The sequence below is a fragment of the Azolla caroliniana genome, unplaced genomic scaffold (assembly GCF_043228905.1).
Source record: "Azolla caroliniana isolate FFs.n. ecotype wild unplaced genomic scaffold, voAzoCaro1.0.p SCAF_20, whole genome shotgun sequence".
NCBI classification, from domain to species: Eukaryota; Viridiplantae; Streptophyta; class Polypodiopsida; order Salviniales; family Salviniaceae; genus Azolla; species Azolla caroliniana.
Window position 1 is genome coordinate 6108538 of NW_028230455.1, and position 23009 is coordinate 6131546.

The following is a 23009-nucleotide window of genomic DNA, read 5'->3' on the forward strand; positions in this document are numbered from 1 at the left end:
TAATTAATTTTACACTTCTATCCATGTTTATTATAACTTAAGGACCTTATCAATGAGCTAACCTAGAAGGGCTTCCAAAGTTCAAACCCATGACGAATCTCACAATATTCCCATTCCCATTGGCTGAACTTCACAGCAAATTTATCAAGCTCAAGACCAACGTATTTGATGTTTGTAGCAAAATAATTTTCAAAGCAAGGTCTTATCCAAAGGACTTTACGATGACTGTTTGAATCTACCTGTCTCTGTATATGGATAGAGATTCCTTTTGATAGGTTGAACAAAGGTTCCATCTCCTTCAGCAAATCTCTTAATCTAGCATATTGATGGTTCTTGCTATCATTCAAGGCTTGTGGTTGTTAAATGAAGTGTGGAGGAATATGGAAGATTCTTGTTACATCTATTGGACAGCATAAAGGACCAACTCGTGATTTTCAGTGAAATATTGTCCAATGAGGCACAAAAGAGAAGTATTGCATGGTTAATATGGGACCTTACTTCATCAATAAAAAACTTAGCTCAGAAAGTAGAGCATCCTCACAACTAGACTTTACATTGTAGGGCCAGATCATGAATATGATGTAGGTGACACTATTTCATCAATTCAGAAAAGTAAGAAAGATAAGTTGTGGATAAGAAAATCATGATTCGAGACTGAATCGCTGGAGAATTTTGCAAATTTTCCCTCATACAAGTCATGTACGAAACATGCAAACTCATACTGAGAAAATGTTTAGACATGTACAAAAGAACATACTTGCATATAAAAACACAATTTTAGGTACATTTTTTCATTCAAAAACAATCATTAGACAATGCACGAAACAAATATGCCATCCATGCATTAGAAACTTCAGATATGAAGAAACTTACGTCCTTTGTGCCAAAAAGCAAGAGTCTTCCATCCGGCGACCAATCCACTGTACTTAGCTTCACATTCAGGTTTTTTCCCCAGATTCTATCTCCATCGACACTCCCAACAATCACTTGCCCATCCTCGTATATGATGCAAATTTTTTTTCCATCAACAGACCATTTCATGTCTTTCACTAAACTTTTGTTTCTGCTGTTGACCATTTCTTCAAACCACATTCCCTGAAAACATTATATGAACAATAAGTCTGGATTTAATTTGAATAAAAATTTCAGATATCTTAGAACTACAAAGCAACCTAAAAGTAGCTTACACAGTCAAAACTGTATGAAAAACTTCAAATAATAAGGAGAAATTATTCTACGATAGAGCATTAACCTTAGACCCTTCACAAAAATGAATGTAGAGTCAAAGTGGAAAGACATCACTTATCTTTGGCAGTTTTACAGCTCTAGTTATATCTATTTTTATTTGTTCTAAAAGGTGAGATGTCATTTTAAGATGTAATCTCTCGTTCAGTCTAATAGTCCATTTTGGTCTCTTATTTTTCCATTTTCTTTGTAAAAGACCATAATGTATTGCAAGGCCTTACGAAGATTACACGTATTCATGTTAATTTGTCAATGTAAGTATGGACCTACTCTAGCCTCCTTGAAATGTAATGTGTGTATTAAAACAATTACAAGCAACACAAAAAGCATGTTCTTCTGCAAGCTATCTTGTATCAAAACTGAGAAAGTAAGATTGGAAACCTTATGGAGGATCCATACAATAATGAGACCTCTGTCATCACTAGATGTCAGCTTCCGATAGTTCTCATTCCATTGTACAACAAGGACTGAACCTTGGTGTCCTTCAAGGGTTTGATTCATTGAAAGATTTGACTGTGCTGCAGAGAAAGGATCCTTGACTTCATTTTCACACGATGTTCCTGATGCGGGAAGTTTCAAGACCTGATTATGAACAAGTAAATCAAGAGTTAGTAGTGAATGAATATGCACATTGGTTATGTATACATACACATGCAGAAGAAGAAAACACAAAGGCATGAACATGATAACATTTTGACTTAGTACACTTCAAGATTATGTCCCTCCTAAACTCAATTAACTATTATTTCTTTTCTTCACACTCTATGTTGTATCCTTCTGCATCTTGTGATGAAGATCTTTAAAGAACTCTTTCGATGAGCAACTTTATTTTAGAGTGGCCATTATTGAGCTCTAACTTGTCATATTTGAATTCCCTGGTATCATTTTGAATGGGGTATCTTTTCTGACACAAAAGAGTTCCACTTCATCTGGCATTAACAGGCAAACATCATGCAAGACACGGAAACTTTGGCAAACATCCTTTAATGCATTCAGTGCCTCTCGAGGTTTTGCATAATGGAGTGTGTAATCGAGTTATCACTTTACAAACCATACATTGAGATCCTTTTCAGATAGAAAAGCATTATTTATTTAAGGCAGCATTTCCATAAGAAAAGGTTAATCGTGGCTAAAATAATTTACTGTATTGATGGCCATTTAATATGTTCCTCCTGTCCAAGTTCGCAAGATATTGTTAGACAACATAGAGTGTGCAACAAGGTTTAATATGAATCCAAAGATTTGATCCACGACAAAATTCTATCATTGACCACCCATGCTCTTCTCTCAGTTGAAGGAAGGCATGTATGAATGGCCAAAGGTAATAAATATCATGACGAAATGGAACAAGTTCTCATGATCCAAATCTAAACACATGGGAGGGAGAGGAAGCAAACGTGCCATGATCCTCCCTATGATGGTCCTTAACCATTCCACGTGTATGTAGCATTATTGCATGTGTTTAGCACAAATTCATGGGACCCCTAGCCAAAGTTCATGACCCTGTGATTATTAGCCTTTGCAAATACCACACATACCTCCTCACCTCGGAAATATTACCTAGTGGCCCTAAGCAACATGGTAGTGTCTGGACTCTGGTGAGCACATCCATGTTCAGGATGAGACATTGGCTCAAATATTTACAGGCACATGGGAATTTACAAACACTGTCAATCAATCACATTTTCAAATCCGGGTCGGATTTTCCAAACGATCTAAAATCATGTAGTTTTTCGAATTTCTAAGTGAGCCAATTACAACACCACATCATTCATGGAGCTCCAAATGAAGAGACCATAACATGACATGGTACAGCATAATCGTTAGACATTGCATTGCATACAATACCATAATGCAAAACAAAAGGAGATGTAAATAAAGATCAAATCTAAGACTGATTTACCTTGAGGAGGCCATTGTCCCCCCCACAAGCAAGCCATCCTTGCTGAGCGTTCCACGCAAGGCTCCTCAGACGAGTGCCACCTGGCATGCTCACTTTCTTGTTCAGGTACACAAACATCGAACACGCGACGAAGAAGAAGGAGCAGAAGCAGCAATGATGATGATGATGATGATGTCGTTAATATATATGTGTTGGTCTTGGTCTTGGTCTTGGTCTTAGTCTTGGTCTTGGTCGTCGTCGTCGTCTGCTGCTGCTGCTGCTGCTGCTGTTGATGGTGGTGGTGGTGGTGGTGGTGGTGGTGGTGGCACTGAGGCCAAGCAGACAGACAGACATAAAACGCGCGCAGGCAGAGAGAGAGCAAGAATTCGTGCAGTAGTTTTTTGCAGCAGCCTCCTAACTACTAAATAAACGCTCCTGGTCAACCCAACCAACAAATACATACAAACTGAAACAAACAAACAAACAAACAAGGAAAGGGAAGTGAAGGGAAGGGAAGGAGCCGTCCGTTCGTCATGGTCATGGTCATGGACCATGCCACATGGTCATATGAGGTCACGGTCATGATAGTGTATGCACATACATACATACATACATACATACATACATATATCATTCGCTTCAATGCTTGGTCTCGGAATTTTATGTCCATGTCTCGCAATAATGAACTTTCAAGATATGGTATCAGTGACCATACGTTCATAACCAATATCTTAGTGTGAATGTGAATAAACGACATATGTCACTGTGTCATTTGTGATTATAATTATCGTTTGTTGCACAAGAAGAATACTACATAGTATTAAGAAATGCCCTACAATTGTACATGAAATATGTACATTTAGGTAATGACCCCCATGCTAAGTTCTAATTGTCGATTGACTAGCAAGCACATTTTGGCAAAGCCAATTCCAATTCGGCTCTAGTGGTCTACTATGACAGCCAAGGTGTTGTGACCTTATCGAAGAATCTAGTTCATCACAACTTGTCGAAACATGTCGACATTCGATATCATTTCGTTCAAGATTGCGTAACTTCAGTGAAGCTTGACCTCGAGAAATTCTCTATGGCGGACAATGTAGCAGACAGGATGACCAAGTGTCTTTCAGCTAACCGATTCCCATCATTAAGGCACCAAATGGGTTTAAGGATAAATCAAGCCAATTGAGTCGGACAACAGAGATGGCTTTTGACAGTCGACCTCGACACTTCGGGATTTGGCTTTCAGTAATCGGCATAGACGATCTAGCTTCTACTCTCGAACCAATTGATTCGGCCTCTGTTCTTTCCATCATTGCCGATTCAGCTATAAGCCGATCTATCCTAACATCTCTGTATTGTATTGATTTATATTACATATTCTTTTATTGTATATGCCCATTACAGGGGAGTGTCATGCGACTACATAACGGCCGTATTCACACCATCCCACTTGGACAGACTAGGTCTAGGACATTTTTGTAATTAGACTAAAGGGCAGTTGCCTTAGCTTAATTACTTTATAACTGAGCTTGTAACCTAGTTCAAGTTTATGTTGCTGCCTCCATTTGCTTTGAAACTCATATTTGAATAATATCGTTACTTCGTTGTGCCATTACTATCTTTCTCTCTCACACATCATGTTTCTTGATCTTGATCCTATTAAGTTGTCTTTGTCTTGTTCATCTGTTCATTTTGATTAAGTCTATCAACCTGTGGTTCTTCATCTCTTAATGTTGTTTTTGTTTCCGCATTGACGGCCTCATCTCCAACACCATGTATACATCATTTGAGGGCATATTGGTATCAATAGTGATATGATTCTTTTCCATATTTCCTTTGCATAATTGCAACTCCACAAACAACGCTTAGTTTTTTCCACGAGACTCATACAAAAAGGACGCATATAGTCTACATTCACCCTTTTTTCACTAACCATTGACTAACATAGCTCTATGAATCAACACCATTGAAATTAGACAATTTTCCTACTCATTTTTATGCCCCACAACCATTTCCAAAATTGCTTGAGATGTTGGGGAGAAAGTCTATTTTGTCTCGAAAAAAGGATATGATATCTTCACCCTTCCAGGGTTATGGTAATTGATTTGTAACGGCATACTCTTAGGAGCAATTTGTTAGTGTAAACATGTTGAATGTTCCAAAGGCAACAACAAAGTATCTACTTAAGACCTGAACCCATGGTGTTAATGCCCCAAAGCATAAATTTTACCACTTCCATGTGCACCATTATGTTTGTGTCATCAAATTTAAATATTCTACTACGATTTATCGATTGAAAATATAGATTTTAGATATTGAAAGCTCATACAATGGCTTGCACAGTGTAGGAGCCTTTATGCAAGTATCTTCTTGCATACATTATACAATTAGTCCCTCCCTCTTCCAAGTTTCGAATTTCAAGGCATTGTAAATCTAGACATCCTCAAAACTTGGCAATTGTATATTGAGGTAAAATTTTAAAGACCAAGTACCTTGAACACATGAAATTCCCCCCCCCCCCCCCCCCCCCCGATATTTCTTTTGGGTTTTAATGTGAAAATGTAAGAGGTTTGTTCTCTCTCAATTGTACGAAATTTTAGAGGTTTCAAAACAATATGTGTCATGAGCTCATTGAAGGCATTTCATTTTCTAATGACACTTCAAATACAATTCGTACAACGACATCAATATACTTCGGATGAACTGACAACATATAAATGCTATGACATGATGAGCATCTTATGGAGGTACTTTTTATAACAACCTCTTTTGAGTGGGTACCCATTTTCTCCTTCATAGCTTCCATCTTTTTTCAAATCTCTTTTTGTCTTTCATTTTTCTTTGGCACAGACCCTTGATTTTCAAAAAGAGCAAACAAAATTCATGATGAGATTCTGACAAATGCAAAGTGAGGTATAGTTTCTTCACATATTGTATCTAGAGTTCTACACATTCATGTAAAGCAAATGTTATAAAAGTAAGAAGTTTGGACATTTTGTTTTGTTTTGTTTTATTTGGTTATCAAACTCTCCAACTATATTGCAAATTTCATGTCCAAATTTGCCAGCTAACTCATGACATACTTCCTTCTTTTTTCTAATATCTTTGGTCTTCCATTATCCTTTTCTTGCTTGGCGTAGTCATTTAATTTTCAAAAAGAGCAAACAAAATTCACAATGAGATTTTGACAAATTCAGAGTGAGATATAGCTTCTTAAGATATTGTGCCCAGAGTTATACACATCAATGTAAAAGCGAATGTGATAAAAGTAAGAAGTTCAACCATTTTGTTTTGTTTTATTTGGTTAATGAGCTTTCCAACTACATTGAAAAAAACGTGAATTTCATGTTCAAATTTACCGGCTAATTCATGACAAGATGAAGATTTTGTAAGGATCAACAATATAACAATAGAAAATATTATATGTTGTTATCCTATAAATGCTCGATATATGTAGATACAATGGTTGGTGAAGGCAATGTAGTTCATTTGCCTCATCTATTTTACATGGGTGATTTGATTATGTAGAAGTAAAATACATTTATTTACTAGCGTAGCCTCAACAAGACACACAAATGGGTCCCTCCTCAATAGAAATTTGATGAATATAAGAATTCCTTGCATTGATTCTTTTCAATGCTCCAGATTCTAAGGCTCAATTTTCATTTGTGGATTGATCAAGAATTCGTCTGCAAAGAATTTTATGGATTAACCAATCTTAATGTCGTCAATATGCCTTCTTGTCAAAGAGAAAAAAAATTGTTCTCAAATAAAGCTCATAAAAGTCAAAATCTTACCTTCCACACTCAAGCTAGTTATAGGAGGTGGTGTAATTGTGGTCGTTTGTATCACACTTAGTAGCTCCTCATCCCATCTGGTAGAGGAAATGATATTTTGCGTCTATATATAATCACGAGAGAATCTTAATGCAATTACAATATGAACAATTATTGTTATAACTTTTGTCATTGTCTTTATTCAAAAAGTTGGGTTATGCTCGTCAATAATACCTGTGGATCAATTGGACAACCCAATATGTTATCCACATTGGGTTTTGAACTAATAGTCGAACTCATGAATGTTTGCCTAATATTTGGTGATAGAAGAGATGGCAATGTTTGTGAATCCAATGGCGAGAGATCCTTGGCCAAACTTCCAATATGCATCGTATGCATTTTAGATCCTTGTTGTTGATGTGTAATGGAAGGATAAGAGTTTGGTTTCGCTTGAGCAAAAGGCGGTTCATGATGGGAATTCAATATGAATGGAGATATCGGAATCATCTGTTGCACAAGTATTTCAAAGAGATGGTTATAATCATAACTTCGATAACAAATGGCATGCGTGAAAATAGACAATGGAGACACTTGAAGGTGAATGTATTGCATATGTCCAACGTTAATTAGTTAGTGCCTCTTAACATTTAGGCTTCCACCATCTCATCACTCACACATGTTGATGATGGTTGGTTTCTAGTGGAAGGGTGAGTCCATATCGTAGATGCCAACTAAAACATCATATTGCCAACAACTTCACTATATTTGCATTTACATTCCACATATAATAAGGCTACAGATCATGTTGTTACAAAGAAGTAGAGTTTGTGCTTGATTAACTTACTTCTCTCCCATTAAATAAACCAGACATATTGTAGTCCATGATTGGGTTCATCACGGCCAACTTCATTGATAAAAACTACATGAAAATAAATTTAGGCATAATGAGTAATGATGACAAATTATCATGTATATGTATATACATACATACGTACATACATACGAGAGGAGGTAGTGCACTACACAAATATTTTAGTGTGTTATTGATGATATTGGTCATTAACCTCACCTCTACTTGTCTTTGGAGAGACTGAACGTAATTTATAATTTCGTCGAGCATTAGAGCTTTGCCAGTCACCTAATATAAACAATATTTTATGATGTCAAATAAAACTATAAAATATTACATATGATTAGGGATTATTATAACTCCACCATTGTAATCAATACTCTCAAGGAAGTAAGCATCCATTTTACATGTGTTGAGCTCTATGTTAATTTGGCTATTAATAATTTAATCATCCACACTAATTTGGTATTCTAATTAGGTTGATGTTTTATTGGGAGATTTTGATCATGGTAGTTTTCTTCTTTATAATATAAAGTAAACAGAACAGAGATCTGAGCGAGTGTTAGAATATATATGCATAGATAGACCCACCTTGCTACAACCTGGGACAAGATCTTGAAGATACTTCATCCTCTCACTTATCTTTTCCCGTCTAACCTGTGCATAAATTTGATTAGGGAAAATGTGAGACAAAACATATTAACTTCTAGAGACAAAACATATTAACTTCTAAAACCAATCTTGAGACTTTCAAAGCATACTACGTATGTAATAACAACTCACAATTTGCAGCTTACTTCCTATTCTTCATATTAAGACTGAACAAATCGCAACGTAATGTAGGTGCTCTACTTGTATAACTTATATTAAACTCACCATATATAGCTCTACAAAACTGGCATACATTACTACATGTATACCCACTTTGATTAAAACGCTTATTCACATATAATTTCATAGATTCTCTATTATTAGCTAAAATGAACAACTAGGCATGTGATACTATTTTTATATGGATTGAGATTTCATTCACTCGTGGCATCGGGTCTCCTTCATGAAGACTTAATAAGATCTGCTTCAAAGTTAAAAAAAAAAAAAAACAAACTTGAATGTATGGAGTACATCCACACAATCTTGTGGGCACATCAATCATATATGTGTACATAAATCAATCTACTAGAGACTTTATTTAAGCCACACACATATACATTTAGTACACTAGTCTACATGTCATGAAAAATCAAGGGTTTATTTAATTTGATTAAAAATTGGATCTTCTAAAGAAAGAAATACATAGATATATGTATATACGTACGAAAGCTTTGGTAGGGGGGCAAAAGTTTATGTTAACCAAGAGTATGAAATTAGCTACCTATATCATTAAAAAATTTATATATATATATATATATATATATATATATATATATCATAATGAGGATTCCAACGAAACACCACGGACTCTGCACTTGTGTGAGAATGATGGCCTTTTTCTTCAAGGCACAAGTCCAAAAAACTCAAAACAAAAAGCTAGATATGTATGTATCTTGATTAGATTAATACCCAAAACCCTTAAGATTGAGTCCAAATTAGGATCATTAATGCAATTTAGACTACATACATACATAGTTGTTCATGCGTGTGATCTTACTGACTTACCCTCTCAGCAAGGCTATGGCTATCTGTGGCCTGACCTCGTCGAGCTCGCACATGTATGTAATCGGTCTTATTTGATAGGTCTGCGGCAGCTGCCGCCTTTGGGCTTTCGGTAGCCAATGAATCTGCAGAGTTGCCACTACCACTACTTTGATCATTGGCGTTGTTATGGTTGCTAACATAAGTGTCCATTCCGTTAGGATGCTCGCCACCTTCTTCTTGTTGCTGATCATCTGCTACTAGTGCTCTAAGTGCTGCTACATCATCAATGTTCTTATTATTTGCATTAGTAGTGGTAGTAGTAGTAGTAGTAGTAGTAGTAGCATTAGCATTAGCATTAGCATTAGTAGTAGCATTAGTCGTGTGTTGAGATATGTTAGTAACATTACTATTACTATTATTATTAGTAACTGTAGTAGTATCGTCTTTGGTGTGCACTTCAGTAGCTGCTTCAATTGTTTCACAATCCTGTCATCAACACGATTGTGAATAAAGAAGTTAGCGAGTAAATTAAGAAATTGGGACAGTCTCACCAAATTCAAACTCAAAATTGGAGTTGGAGGAGTACAATTCGCGTCTTCCAAAGTTAATAATGCTTGGTTTGTATGTACCCACCCTACTACAAACTAATTAAATTAAGCCCATTCCAATACATACATACATACATACATACATACATACATACATACATACATACATGAAGAAAAACACTAGAAGAAGAAACATATTGTCATCATTAATATACATGGCATGATCATGAATCATGATGATATTTTTATAACGTGTTAGTTAATTATATATAAGGAGGAGAAACAAGCATTAATGGATGGATGGATACCCTAAGCAATTACATACAAAACATATGAGAGAGAGAATTAATTGAGTTAGGACAGATTGATTGTGTGTACTACAGAAGAGGAAGGAGGAGGGAGAATTGTTAAAAAAATTGCCTTAAATATGAGGAAGCTGCTGCTGATTGAATTAGCGGCTGCCGCGCCCCCTTCAATCTGATCTGCATTATTATTAGTATTACTTCCTATTAATATGTAACCTCCTCCATTTCCATTCATGCCCTTCAATCTCTTCCTTCCACTTCCACTTCCACTTCCATTTCCACCGGGCGATTTCTTATGGGGCACCATACCCAGTTGATGATTAATTAGCCTACTACTACCATTATTAGTAGTAGTAGTAAAAGTAGGGATTCTGCGTGGCAGCTTCATGTTAGAGCTGCTGGAATTAACCTCCTCTTGATCAATGCCACCGTTATGGTGGTGGTGGTGGTTGCTGCTGCTGCTGTTGTTGTTGTTGTTGTAGAAATTGCTCTGAGGCAACCCTTCAGACTCAGCAGCGTTGGTTACATTATTAGACTTCTGAGGGTTACATTGCTCTGTGCCTGTGCCTGTGCCTGTGCCTGTTTTGTGGTCGAAGCAGCAATAGCTGCTGCTGCTAATACAGTTAATAAGGGGGTGGGGGGCATTGGGCGGATATTGGATGATGGAAGTAGAGCGTTTCGTATCATAAATCCCTAACTGCTTCCGCACGCAAATTCTTGTCATACGATTCTTGTTAGCTTCGTCTTCGTCTACTGATCTATTAGTAGTGCCGCTACTTAGGATGGTGTCTGGACCAAAATTATTATGAGGGGTAATTTGGGGAACATCATTAGCTAAGCGAGGATTGATTTGTGGGCTAATTATTAGCCCAATATTGCTGCTATTCTGGTTAATGACCCCTGTTTTTGGTAACATCAATATTGAATGGCTCGTCTTTTCTGGGCCATTATTGACATTCATGTAACAGTTATTGTTGCGGGCAGCCGACATTATCAATTTGCCCCCGTAGTACTCATCTTTCTCCAATGTTGGTTGTGAAGAATTAAATTTAATGGGGCTACTTATTCCCGGGTTACTACCACAGCTACTACTTTGCACCAACATGATGTTGTTATTGAATCCATCCTCCTCTGACTTACTCATCAATCCGAATACGAATCCGTCCCCAGTAGTAGTATTGCTGCTAATATGATTAGTTATCAAATCAGCTTTAGTAGTACTACTACTAGTAGTTGTTGTTGTTGTTGTCGTGCAGTTCTCTAAACCATTATATTTGTTGTTATTGTAATTATAGAGCACCATATTCGTATGATGATGGTGATGATCATCATTATCATCATATGGAAAGAGAGACGGTAAATTTATATTTGCCATCATGTGTTTTGGATTAGAATGAGAATGTGGTAATAATAATTTGTGTTCATTAAGGAATTGAGAATCCTGTTGAATCAAACTATTAAGTGGGTCTGGATGAGGATGGTCAATTAGGGCATGAGGAGCATAGCTATAGTTAGTAGGAGCATTAATAGTATAGTGATGAGCACCTGATCCATGATTATGGGTTGTAAGGTTAGTATTTGTTGTAGAGATGAGGTGGAAGGGATTATTAGGGTTAAGCAGATAATTAGATGAGCCAGGCTTGCTCTTAGACATGACAAAATTTATATTAGATAAGGGTATCTACAAATAAACTTCTTCTGCTTCCTTTGGTCTCTCTTTTAAGAAGAATTAGAAGAAGAAGATATGTGTGAGCGTGTATATGTACAGATATATCCTCTCTGATCTGATCTTCGATCTGAGGAGGGACCTATTCTTCAACCTTTTGAATTTTCTAATAGCATGCATTTATATATATTGACTACAATATTGTTTTTTCTCCTCTAACTTACCTTTATACTATCTATTTAATTAATAATACATAGCAGGGATAGGGAAGAAGATGAGGATGAGGACCCCAACACACACACACACACACACACACACAAAAGGTTTGGTTCTTCTCAAAAGAACCGGTCGGTAACAAAGAGGAGTTTGTACCTCATTCTTTTGATGGAGGAAACCATCCTGTTAGTGTTAATCATATCATCCACTCTCAAATCTAGAAATGGAGAGAGAGAGAGAGAGAGAGAGAGAGAGAGAGAGAGAGAGAGAGAGAGAGAGAGAGAGGATGAAAGGGAAATTGATTTGGCAATTTTCACAACTATGTTGTATGGGGATCTTGTCCCAAGAGGAGATAGACTTATGTCATCTAGTTTTACAACACTTCAGAGGGTTTCCCTTGCACTATCACTATTTATGATGTAGTGAAGATAGCAAGGGGTGTATTATCATTTTGTTTTAATAACAAACATTGATTTACGAAAGAGAGAGAGAGAGAGAGAGAGAGAGAGAGAGAGAGAGAAAGAGAGAGGGAGAGATGGTGGATGGCCTTAACCCCAAGCTCGGTCCACATCCACATCATTGTTGTAGCTAATTGGTCTGTAAGTTTCTCCCGTGGAGACCACGAGGTCGTGTGTTCGACCCTACACATTTCGTCTCCAACACACACACATTTAAAAAAACTTTGAACAAACCAGAATCTACCCTAATATCATCCAAAAAAGAAGAGGGATGCTTAAGAGAGATACCTACCCATGCTGGTAATGGCGTAGGGTTGTACTTACATTTGGTTGTAATGCCTCACATTGTAACTTGGTACCTGCATTAGTAATAGGCCGATTGTTGGATTAATAGAGACGACCATGTCTACAAGTTAATTATCTATCCTAGTAACTATTAGTTCTAAGGTAATGTACATTGTACACATGCATATATGTATAAGGAAATAGTACCCCTATGTTAATGCTAGTGGTTGTGCCTACAACTAGGTATGGCAGTTTGCTAGTAGCCATCAAAAAAAAGAAAGAAAGAAAATTACCACAAGGACCTAGTATGTACCTACATAGCTAGCAACCAATCAAAAAAAGAAAGAAGAAGAATTATCACAAGGACCTAGCCTAATTGGTCAAGTGTGTTATCCATGACCTCAAGATATACCATTTGAATCCAAAATGTTTAACAATTGAGGTATTTGCACATGGAGGGGAAATTTAAAAGACTTGTCTACATGCTCATGTCAACTAACATCATGGTTTGATTTCAAATTCATTAAAATTGGAGCACTCTTACAATAAGGGAGTTAAAAGACTTCTGTATGTGTTGGTCTAATTAATCCATCAAGCAATAGTGATAACATTGATTGTCATTTGCCATGTAATTTTTTAGTGCAATAAAGTAGTCCAAATAACAATAAGGATCACAAGAAGCACATAGGTTGAGAAGGGGAGAATCCAAGCCCTATATGCACTAATCTGTAATAATTTCGATTTTCTTTTCAATATGAGTCGCGTGGACTTCACAAATGACAATGTAGTGGTAAACCTTGTATTTTGCAACCATAACGTTTCCATGTTTAATTCTTTAGTAAGGTTGTTCATGTTGTGTATTGTAGGTTATTTTAATTCTTATATTAACCGATCATGCATAGATAGATATCTTCTTAACATCCATGGGAGACCAGTTGCAATCAATGGGTTGGGTCCTAGCCTGAGTGTAAACCACTAATGAAACAAAGAGAGGGAGAATGAGCGAGCGAGAGAGATTGTTGTCTATGAGACAAATCCTAACATATAGTGAAGATCAAACTTTAGGTTCTCTCAATTTTATGATTTTGATGCAATTGTGAAAGTGAGTAGCGATTTTCGATATTCGAGAACTTTACTAATGAAAGTTGTAATCAAGAGTGGACACCATGTTTATGAGAGAAATATGTGAAAGGATTGGGTTTGGCTGAAGCTGTGTGGAAAGCATAGTTTGATGTGATCAAAGGCAACGCATTGTATCAAAGTGCGATACTCATACTCCAGAGAGACAGATAGACAGACAAACAAACAAAGCCATGGTCAAATATGACCTATGAGAACCAAAAACATAGTGAGTAATGTCTTTCGACGTTCAAGAACTTTACTAATGACACTTAAGTGACAGTCATATATTATCATATGATGGAACCTTTAATATAGATTGAGAGAGAGAGAGAGAGAGAGAGAGATTTGATTATGATCGTCCTTAGAGGTCAAATATGATCCATGGAACCAAATCAAAACATTTCCACTGAGTATGTATGGAGTTGATTGGTGGCTCTCAATTTTCAAGAATTCTACTACTTAGATTGTGCAATGTGATTGCGAAAGAAATTTGGGTAGGGATATGTTTGGATTGAAATGTAGGGAAAGCAAACTTCAATTGCTTAGAACTGGAGCATTGTATTAGCATATGATACTCAAATGCCCAAACTTGCTTGAGGCAAAATATGGATAGTCAAATCTCGTTGTGTCCCATCACCTAGTTTGAAATGGAAAAGAATGTGTCGTAAGTTGCATGGAAGCAATTGATGACGGGATTTGGCTCTAACATGGATGTATGATGAGTACGATTTGCATGTTTTGAGAAGAATATGGTATTTTTCTTTGGTTTAGGGTTCAATATACATATGTATTGTGTGTGAAATGTGAGATTGCACGTTTCTTCAAGGGCGGTATACATTGGCATTACAAAAAAGCCTCATTCATTGAGGATTTTGTTGACTAGTCATGCAACAAGTGTAATGCATCCCATCTTCCAAACCATTTCTTCATACTTTGCATCCATCTAGAACTAGGGAACTATTTAACAACTTCTCTGTCCATGTTTATGATTAATGTTGCCAAGGATTTTTCCATTTGCATAAGAGGGTGAGTCTAGATGTAAAACAAAATGAAAAACTAAGAGTCAAAATGAAAAAAAATAAAATCCCAAAATTCAGTCTTTGGATCTTTTATGATTTTGGTTCCATGGTTAAGTAGACAAGAACAAAACATACCTAAATACTGGGATTGAATAAACTAGTTACATGGAATGCCATATGTGATGGTTTTGTTATTGTTAGGGGCTCTTCAAAACTAATACAACTTTGTAGGAATGCCCAAAGCTTACGGTTAAGGTCTCATATTTGAATCATTCTAAAGTGAAATATTGAGGAAATATTGGTCACATATGCTCATCTTTTGCACAATATCAACCAAAGCCCAATCCCCATTTTCAATGTGTGTGCAATTTATGCATGAATGAGAAGGGCATATCTCACTCTTTTGGGCACGTGAGCGAATTGCCTTCGTTAATTTTTCCAAGCTTGAGCATTAATTCAATTACAATAGTACCCTAACCTAGATTTATGGGTTCTTCTTCATTTTGTGTGGAGGGGTTCCAATGTAGTAGTAGAGTAAAACATGAACTTGTGTTCCTACATGACATTGGGAGACAATCTTTATGCATTGTCATTACTTTCAACAAGTACTTGTATGTCTTTGAAGGGCATAAAATTCTATTGGTCTCATTCAGGTCTCGAGCATTACATAGTACATGATTGTGCTCTAACCCCTAAATGACATCGTACATATTTTTTTTGTCTTTTTCTTAGTCCCTTCCATGAGCTTGCCAGAGTACTATCTCGCCAAACCTCTATTCCATAATGCACGAACTTGCTAAGGAGGAAAGAAAAGGAAGGGGGGATAGGCATATATTTAAATGCCCAATATATTCGTATTAAGTTTAGTTGGAAAGGTTGATGTAGTGTAGACCAAAAACATCTCGTAGTGGCATGAAGTAAAGTAGCACATCTAGTGAAATTTGGTTGCAATGACATGGAATAAGATGGTGTTGTGCAATGAATGAAATTGAAGTGAAACCTACGCCTCCTTTGTGGGTTAATATATAAACATGCCTTAGAGTGCATATAACTAACACACATTTTTAATATGCAAAATGAGAGAGAGAGAGAGAGAGAAAGAGATCCTTTATTTTTCCCCAAAAAACTCCTTCCATTAGTTATAAAATTTTACAGATGAATCATGAGAGTGTTATATACAAATCCCTGTAGGGATGCGATAGTTATGTTGGAGATCCTATCATCCCTGTGTTATGTTGGAATGAAACATTTTACATGTAAGGGAAACTCATATAATAATAAGAGGTAAGAATTTTGGGGACCGGAGAAGAACAAATTTATGTAAGGAGACTATCTCATCAAAAGCAATATCAAATCAATCCATCATCAAAAGCCTACTCCTAGCCAAGAGAGAGGGGCATCAATATATTTGCAAGAGAAAGGATAAATGATATTCATGTAGGGAATCTTCAGAAAAGGAAGTGAGAGAAAAGGAGGGGTATATATGTACATGCTCATGATTCATGATAGAGACAAGCCTCATACGCTCAGACTCTCTCACATTCTGCCATTTACTACCTGACATGCAACGGAATTGAGAGAGAGATAGAGAGACCCAATCATGGTGTATGTGCATGAAAGTTAGGAAAAATGTTTCACCGAAAGGCTAAATCTTTATATAAATTAATTGACATCACTTACTAATCAATATCTTGCCATTGGTAAAACCTTCCTTTAAATTCATTAAAATTGTTTGAGCCAACATCTCAATAATTTGGAGGTTTTATTTTAAAATATCTCATGATTAAGAGATATGTCTACATGTACCTTCAATTTTCAAACTTTAGAGGAGATCCTCGAATCTTACAAGTGCAAATTATCACAGTAAAATCAGGTTATTCTTGAACATTGATCCGACCATTTCTGTAGAGAGAGAGAGGGAAGCCAAGGAGAGAGAATGTCATATTGTGGAAGAAAAGTTTGAACATATCTTGATTCTACACATCTTTCTAGAGAGAGAATGCCATGTTTTATGCAAGGAAATCTTAAATGTATGTACATAGAGAGGAGAGAGAGTATGGTAGGTAGAAGAGTAGAGACTTATTTTAATGTGCTCATATTGTGTAGAGACAAAGATATATGTAGATACAAAAGGAATAACAAGGACTTACTGGATGTGCAAGATGAAAATTTGAAGAATTGGTTGGTCACATTCCATATATAGAGTGACACATTATTTTGAAGATAGATAACTACAATATTCAATATAGGAAGAGGATGTATATCTTGCAATCAAACGTTCATAACACGTACAAGAGAATGTATTTTCTTCCATAGATATCTTCGTACATCCCTGTGTATGTTCAAATATAGAGAGAATTGAGGAAACAAACTCAAATTGGAAGGTTGTCGACGAAGACAAGAAGGCCATGTGATCTTCCATAGTGTTAGATGCTAACAAAGTAGAGCAATTAGTAAGATTTGAATAAATTGGTGCATTAATTGATAAAAGTGTGGTTTACTAGTAGGATTCACACACACAATCATTCATGGGAAATATAATACGACATGTGCATGGGTTGATAAGAGTATGGTTTGCCATTAGGGTACACACACATGTGCATGTGAAATATTATTTAAAGGAAATCAACTTTCTTGTTCACATTATATTGGAAACAGAAGACTTTGGGTGCCATGTTGTTCACATAGAAAAGAAGAGCATGTCCAGTAGAAGGAGAGCAATGATGATCGTGGTGTTCCTGAATTTATATTGAGAAAGAATGTGTTTTTGTGAATGCTAATGTAGACAGGTTGGGTGTTTACTCTTGGATCTAAATTTCTCATGTATCTAAAGAAAAAAAGAAATTGACAAGAAAGATGATGCTAAACATTAGTCGAAGATTTTTGTAAGTTATCATTGTCACTATGATTTATATTCAGACTCTACATGGATGATTGCCATGGTTGCTAAAGAGAAAATTCTAGTCATCAAAGAGATAATCCCTAGAATTGTGCATAACTTTGACAAGTATTCTCTTGAACTAATTGAGATCTGAACCCTTGAATGATCAATACTACGAGAAAGTACATGCGTTCAACTTCATCTAGAAAGAACGTAGAGATGTCTAATTTCTAAACACTATAAAGCTAGGGAAAGAAGAATGGTCATAGATTATTGTTCTTATGGTTTATTACATTTTTACAGACTTGCAGAAGGTGCCACATTATAGCACCAAAAAGAGTTTGTTATTGAGAATATAATTGAAATGAACAAACATGAGTATTTTAACATTTCTACGGTTTATTTACCTACAATGTTGTTAGTTACATACTATTGTCTCAAGTGGATGATTATGAACTTAAAATATTATATTGTATATCTTGTCACTAACCACCTATGATCATTGAATTAAAAAATGATGCAATAGTAGGACACGTCTATTGAATTTAATATACTGAAGAATATACTCCAAAACCCTATGAATGCCCATGATTTCAATGGTCAATTATCCAATCTCAAGAAGTAGGACCATGTATGGTGTTTGTCTCTTGATTTGAAGAAACTTCATTAGCAAACACTTAGACATTTTCGAAGTGTTTGTCCCAAGGGACTTAGAGATGTTACCAACCTATCTTATGACCCTATAAAGAAACATAAATGTAACCAAAGTATCTAATCTCGAGAACACAACATTTGCTTTCTTGCCCAATTCCGCGTGGTCTCAAATTCCTTCCTTTGTCCCACTTTCAAGCGATGAATATGATGTATCACAATTGGATGAAACCTCAAAGCAATTGTAGTGATTTTGTGAGAGAGAGGCCTAAATAGTAGGGATTATATTGAAGAACCCAAAGCATAAGGTTCAAATGCCAACATGGTTTCAATAAGGGACACCATGGAAGAAGTAGATTTTAAATTGCTTTTATATCAATGTTATCATGAAAAAAAACATGTATGGGTCACCTTTTGGGCATCAATGTAGGGTTTGGATATTCATTCACAATGCCAACATACACCACACACCAATACGATGATCAAATTGAGTTGAAGTTTTTTCATACAATCGACTTTACAATTTTGAGGGCATCGTGATATTGGAAGACAGTGAAGGACTTAGGGAACCATATGGTGAGTGTGATTTTGACATGGATAATTTGAAGTAGCCTTAACAACACATCATATATCTAATTGCTCTAAGTATGACTATGATCATAACAAAAGATGTCGGGTAATATGAAAAGAGGCCAATGTACTAATTGGGTGGGTTTCTTGTTGATGTCACATGTGGACTTGTTGTCATTCTCTAATTGTTGGTTTAATAAGGAAATGGTTTCCATGCAAGTAGCTCAATTGGTAAGGTTGTTCGGCACAAATCCAAAGGTTGTGACCTCAACCCTTACATTTTGTAATGAATTCTAGTGTATATGATGAGATTTGAACTTAGAGACCCACATATGCAAGTATTTCTTTTCTAGAAAAACACTACTTCGCATTAGTTAGCAAACAAAATACAACAAATTCAAACACTAAGATCCACAATGACTAACCTTAGAGGGATCGATATATATAACAACTCCAAAATCAGCAAGACTCACGTTGTCCTTCCCCCCACAAATCTGGTAATAATCCCCACCCCCTCTTTTACAACAAAATTATCCCACCTACTCTTTTACAACAAAGTTATCCAGGTAACACAACTACAGTAACTTACTTGTGCCACAACTATCTGTGCAAGTATTAGCTTAACACCCATATCAAAAAGTTTATTGTGCTCATTCCTATGTACATAATAATGAGAAGTTTAAAAAAATATTTAACCGATATTCATCATTACATACGAAGATTAGTTTTTGAAGTATCCTTAAAAATTCTAGAATGGAGGGTTTAAAATCACTATTGTTTATGTTGATAGAATATAACATAAAAAATGTTATATTCTTTATGCATAGACTTCCAAAACTTTGGTATTTATGTCTTTTCCGGTCTCTAGTTACATGCAAGTATCATGTGTAGAAGAGTCTATAGTTTGTCATATATAAGAGATGTTTTGCATGGGGTTTGTCCTCAATATTTGAATGTTGTACCTCAATATTGTTAATTTTTTTATAAGACAAGGTCAATCCATTGTTATATCTTATCAACTATGGATGCCATTTTGGTGCAAACTATTTAGTCTTCATCACCCATTTTCATCTCATAATGAAACAATAACATTTCCTTTTATTTCTTTCAGCACTTTGGACTAAAAGCATTAAAGCTAACATTTGGCATAGAAATTTATATATGTTTACAAGAATTTCTCTTTATCCTATCATGAATATTTCTTGTTTTCATCTTATTTTATCCTCACACATTATAGGCATGCGCACTAATAGAGGGAATAGGACATCTTTGTTCATTTAGTAAAATGAATAAGTCACATGAGAAGATTGATCAATGTCAGTAAGATGTCACGAAATTTTAGAGTTATCTAGGACTTTAGCTTATGATGAGTCATGTAATGTTAGCTTAAAACATTAGTACCATTATTATATTATAGCTTGTCCAACTACTTTATATTTAGTATACACACTCAAATAAAGCACAATGAAGTCCAACGTGATATCGCGGCGTTATATTAAGAGTTTGCACCATAAAGTTGTACGTCTCCTTGTCTTAGGGTTGCTAAAAACGGTGATACGATGTTTTTATGAAAGAAGCCACCTTTTACAAAAAGACATCAAGCTTTAACAATGTTTTAGGGAGTGAATGTCCTGCATTTGTTTCAAGTGTCAAATTAGTTAATTAGTTGGCGAAGTCGATCATTTGCGAGCCCGCATGTCAACATCAACCTAAACACTTATGATGAAAGCTAAAGCATCACTAGAATAGAATGTACATTATATACTATCAAGTGTTACTTGCCTCTGAAGACCTAAAGAAGGAATAAAAGATCACTAACTCCCATGATTATGGCACAAAATTATATGCAAGTGAAATTATGTTTCAAGTATAATAATTTCATAGTTATATTTTAAGCGATCCAGATCAATAAGAATAATGTGCAATCATTGTATCAAAGAAAGAGCCTTCATTTGTCAAAAAAATGAAACTTAATTTGTTGACGTTCATGACAATTCTAATGGAAGTAGTTTTGGAAAAAAAAAACTACGTAAAGGAACTCCTTTAATCTTGTTAGAAGTAAGTTCACAACTGTAGTTGAGAAAATTACATTTTTTATTTTCCTTATGTCAAATTGAGTGATTATGATTTTAGTAAAAAACAAGAGGCTTCAAAATATGTTGAAATGAAATATGCACAAATTGATCCGATTTTGGCCCATGAATGTTTATATAAATCTTCACAAAATATATGAATATAGCAATATTTCCTAGCTTGCCGTAGCAAAGGTTATATTTGGTCTTGTCTTCCATAATATATACTTGTGGAGATGAAACAATATTATATACTATTTGTATACTGCCTCTAGCCTTTTATTAATACCAATGGAGCATATGTTTTATGGAAAAAAAAGAAGCAATATTTCCTACAAAATTTAAGCTTTTAGCATATTATTTAATCATCAGTAAATTCCTTGTAGATTATAGAAGGATGTAGTTAAAAGTATAGATAATATGGATAATTTCTAATTATAAGATACTTGAATTTGCTATATTGCTAATTGAAATAGACAGAATGATGTCAATGTATGTATTTGATTCAATAATGATTACAACAGGTGGTAAGAGTGTGAGATTCAAATAATTTAGGCATATGATCATGGCACACTACACATGTAGTAGCACGCCTATGAGATGGAGTTTCTCATATTCATAGACTTTACTTAATTAGAGATTGAAGCGAATCATAATACAAATCACAAATACTTAATGAGAACAACGAGAGATCATGGATTTCTTTATATATTATGTTTAATATTATATTAAAGTAGCTAAAGTAGGTTTCCAAAATTTGAGATTCTAGAGAACACATGCCTTTTTATATCTAATCCTATCCTTTACCATTTCATATCTTGTCATACAATGTTTAAATAAGCGATATCGCAAAAAATACGCGCATGCTTGTGAAAGTTGAGCTCTACTGAACAAAGGAAGATGATATTTTTAGCGAAGGTTTGTGGATGACTGATATGTCACTTGTTTTCCTTGTTGGGGATGTAAGGTGTACTTAACAATCGACAACGGTTCAGTTTAAACTAAACCTGACCATGAAACTGCGGCTTAACAACTTAACGGTTTGGTTTGGTTTGGTTTGGTTCAAGTTCAAGTTTTTTTAACGGTTAGGTTTCGGTTTCAGTTTGGTTTGGGGGGTGAACCGTTTAGTTTGGTTTGGTTTTTGAAACTGCGGTTTAAAATGTTTATAAATCTTAATATTTTTTAAAATATATGTTTTAAACAACCTTTTCATTTTAAAGCCTAATTCTCACATTTTAGGAAAAATCTTTAAAAATTTGAAAAAATTTGAAATTTGAAATTTGACCTAATTTGAAAACCGAAACCAAACCACAAAACCACGGTTTTAACTGTTTAATGGTTTGGATTTTTTCTACTAGTTTGGTTTAAATGGTTTCATGGTTCGGTTCGGTTCGATTTAAGTTTCAAAATTTTTAAATAGTTTCGTTTTAAACAGGTTCGGTTTTGACACTCTTGAACCGAATCAAATTGTTGCCAATTGTTAGGTGTACTTGAGTAACAACCCTTTTAGGATAGAGTCCCAACAATCATCCCCTGGTTGGAGTTCTTAGACCACAAATTTGGCGAGCAGTGCTTTGGAATGTGAGAGGGGATCAATAAGACCCATCCCTTCTCTTGACTTGGGTGAAGTGAGGACATGCCACCTTGTTGTTGTGGTGTGGCCAAAGGTAGGAAGTGGGAAAACGTAGGGTGGGGAGCGTGTGAAGAAGAGGAGAGAGATGTTAAAAGGAGAAAAAGAAAACATTAGAGAGAAGAAAAGAAAAAGGGGGGCAATGGTTTGTGTAGAGAGATTGAAAGGAATAAATTTAGATTTGTCACCACGACACGG

The 23009-nt window shown here is 35.5% G+C and overlaps 2 protein-coding genes across 10 annotated transcripts in view; both read right to left on the reverse strand.

Annotated features, from left to right (window-relative positions):
• Positions 1 to 3309, reverse strand: part of LOC147850861 (uncharacterized) — a 38722-nt gene extending 35413 nt beyond the window's left edge. For 6 of the 9 annotated variants that reach the window (XR_015531634.1, XM_087336002.1, XM_087336001.1 and 3 more), the window contains exons 1-3: positions 3149 to 3309; positions 1627 to 1827; positions 874 to 1095 (exon numbers count right to left, since the gene is read on the reverse strand). Coding sequence is in view for 8 of the 9 variants with exons in the window: in XM_087336002.1 (XP_087192128.1) it covers positions 874 to 1095; positions 1627 to 1827; positions 3149 to 3265 (540 nt within the window). In the remaining variant the exon portion in view is untranslated. Of the gene's footprint in view, positions 1 to 239; positions 401 to 873; positions 1096 to 1626; positions 1828 to 3148 lie in introns of those variants that run through there. The other 3 variants (XM_087336000.1, XM_087336005.1, XM_087336006.1) reach the window with 3 other exon arrangements.
• Positions 3310 to 6539: 3230 nt separating this feature from the next.
• On the reverse strand, positions 6540 to 10629 carry LOC147850864 (uncharacterized). The gene is made up of 8 exons (XM_087336026.1): positions 10357 to 10629; positions 9410 to 9874; positions 8345 to 8410; positions 7973 to 8041; positions 7748 to 7822; positions 7138 to 7410; positions 6925 to 7027; positions 6540 to 6816 (listed from the first exon to the last, which is right to left on the reverse strand). The coding sequence occupies exons 1-8, from the start codon at positions 10627 to 10629 to the stop codon at positions 6776 to 6778; spliced, it is 1365 nt and encodes a 454-aa protein (XP_087192152.1). The 3' UTR covers positions 6540 to 6775.
• Positions 10630 to 23009: the final 12380 nt, after the last annotated feature.

Bases quoted from the DNA above. Each gene is read 5' to 3' on its own strand.
- LOC147850864 (XM_087336026.1), bottom strand. From the start codon at position 10,629: ATGAAGCTGCCACGCAGAATCCCTACTTTTACTACTACTACTAATAAT. The intron at 8,042-8,344 runs GTGGGTCTATCT...TGTTTATATTAG, and splicing joins TTGTCCCAGGTTGTAGCAAG to GTGACTGGCAAAGCTCTAAT. The intron at 7,028-7,137 runs GTATTATTGACG...GATTATATATAG, and splicing joins GTTGTCCAATTGATCCACAG to ACGCAAAATATCATTTCCTC.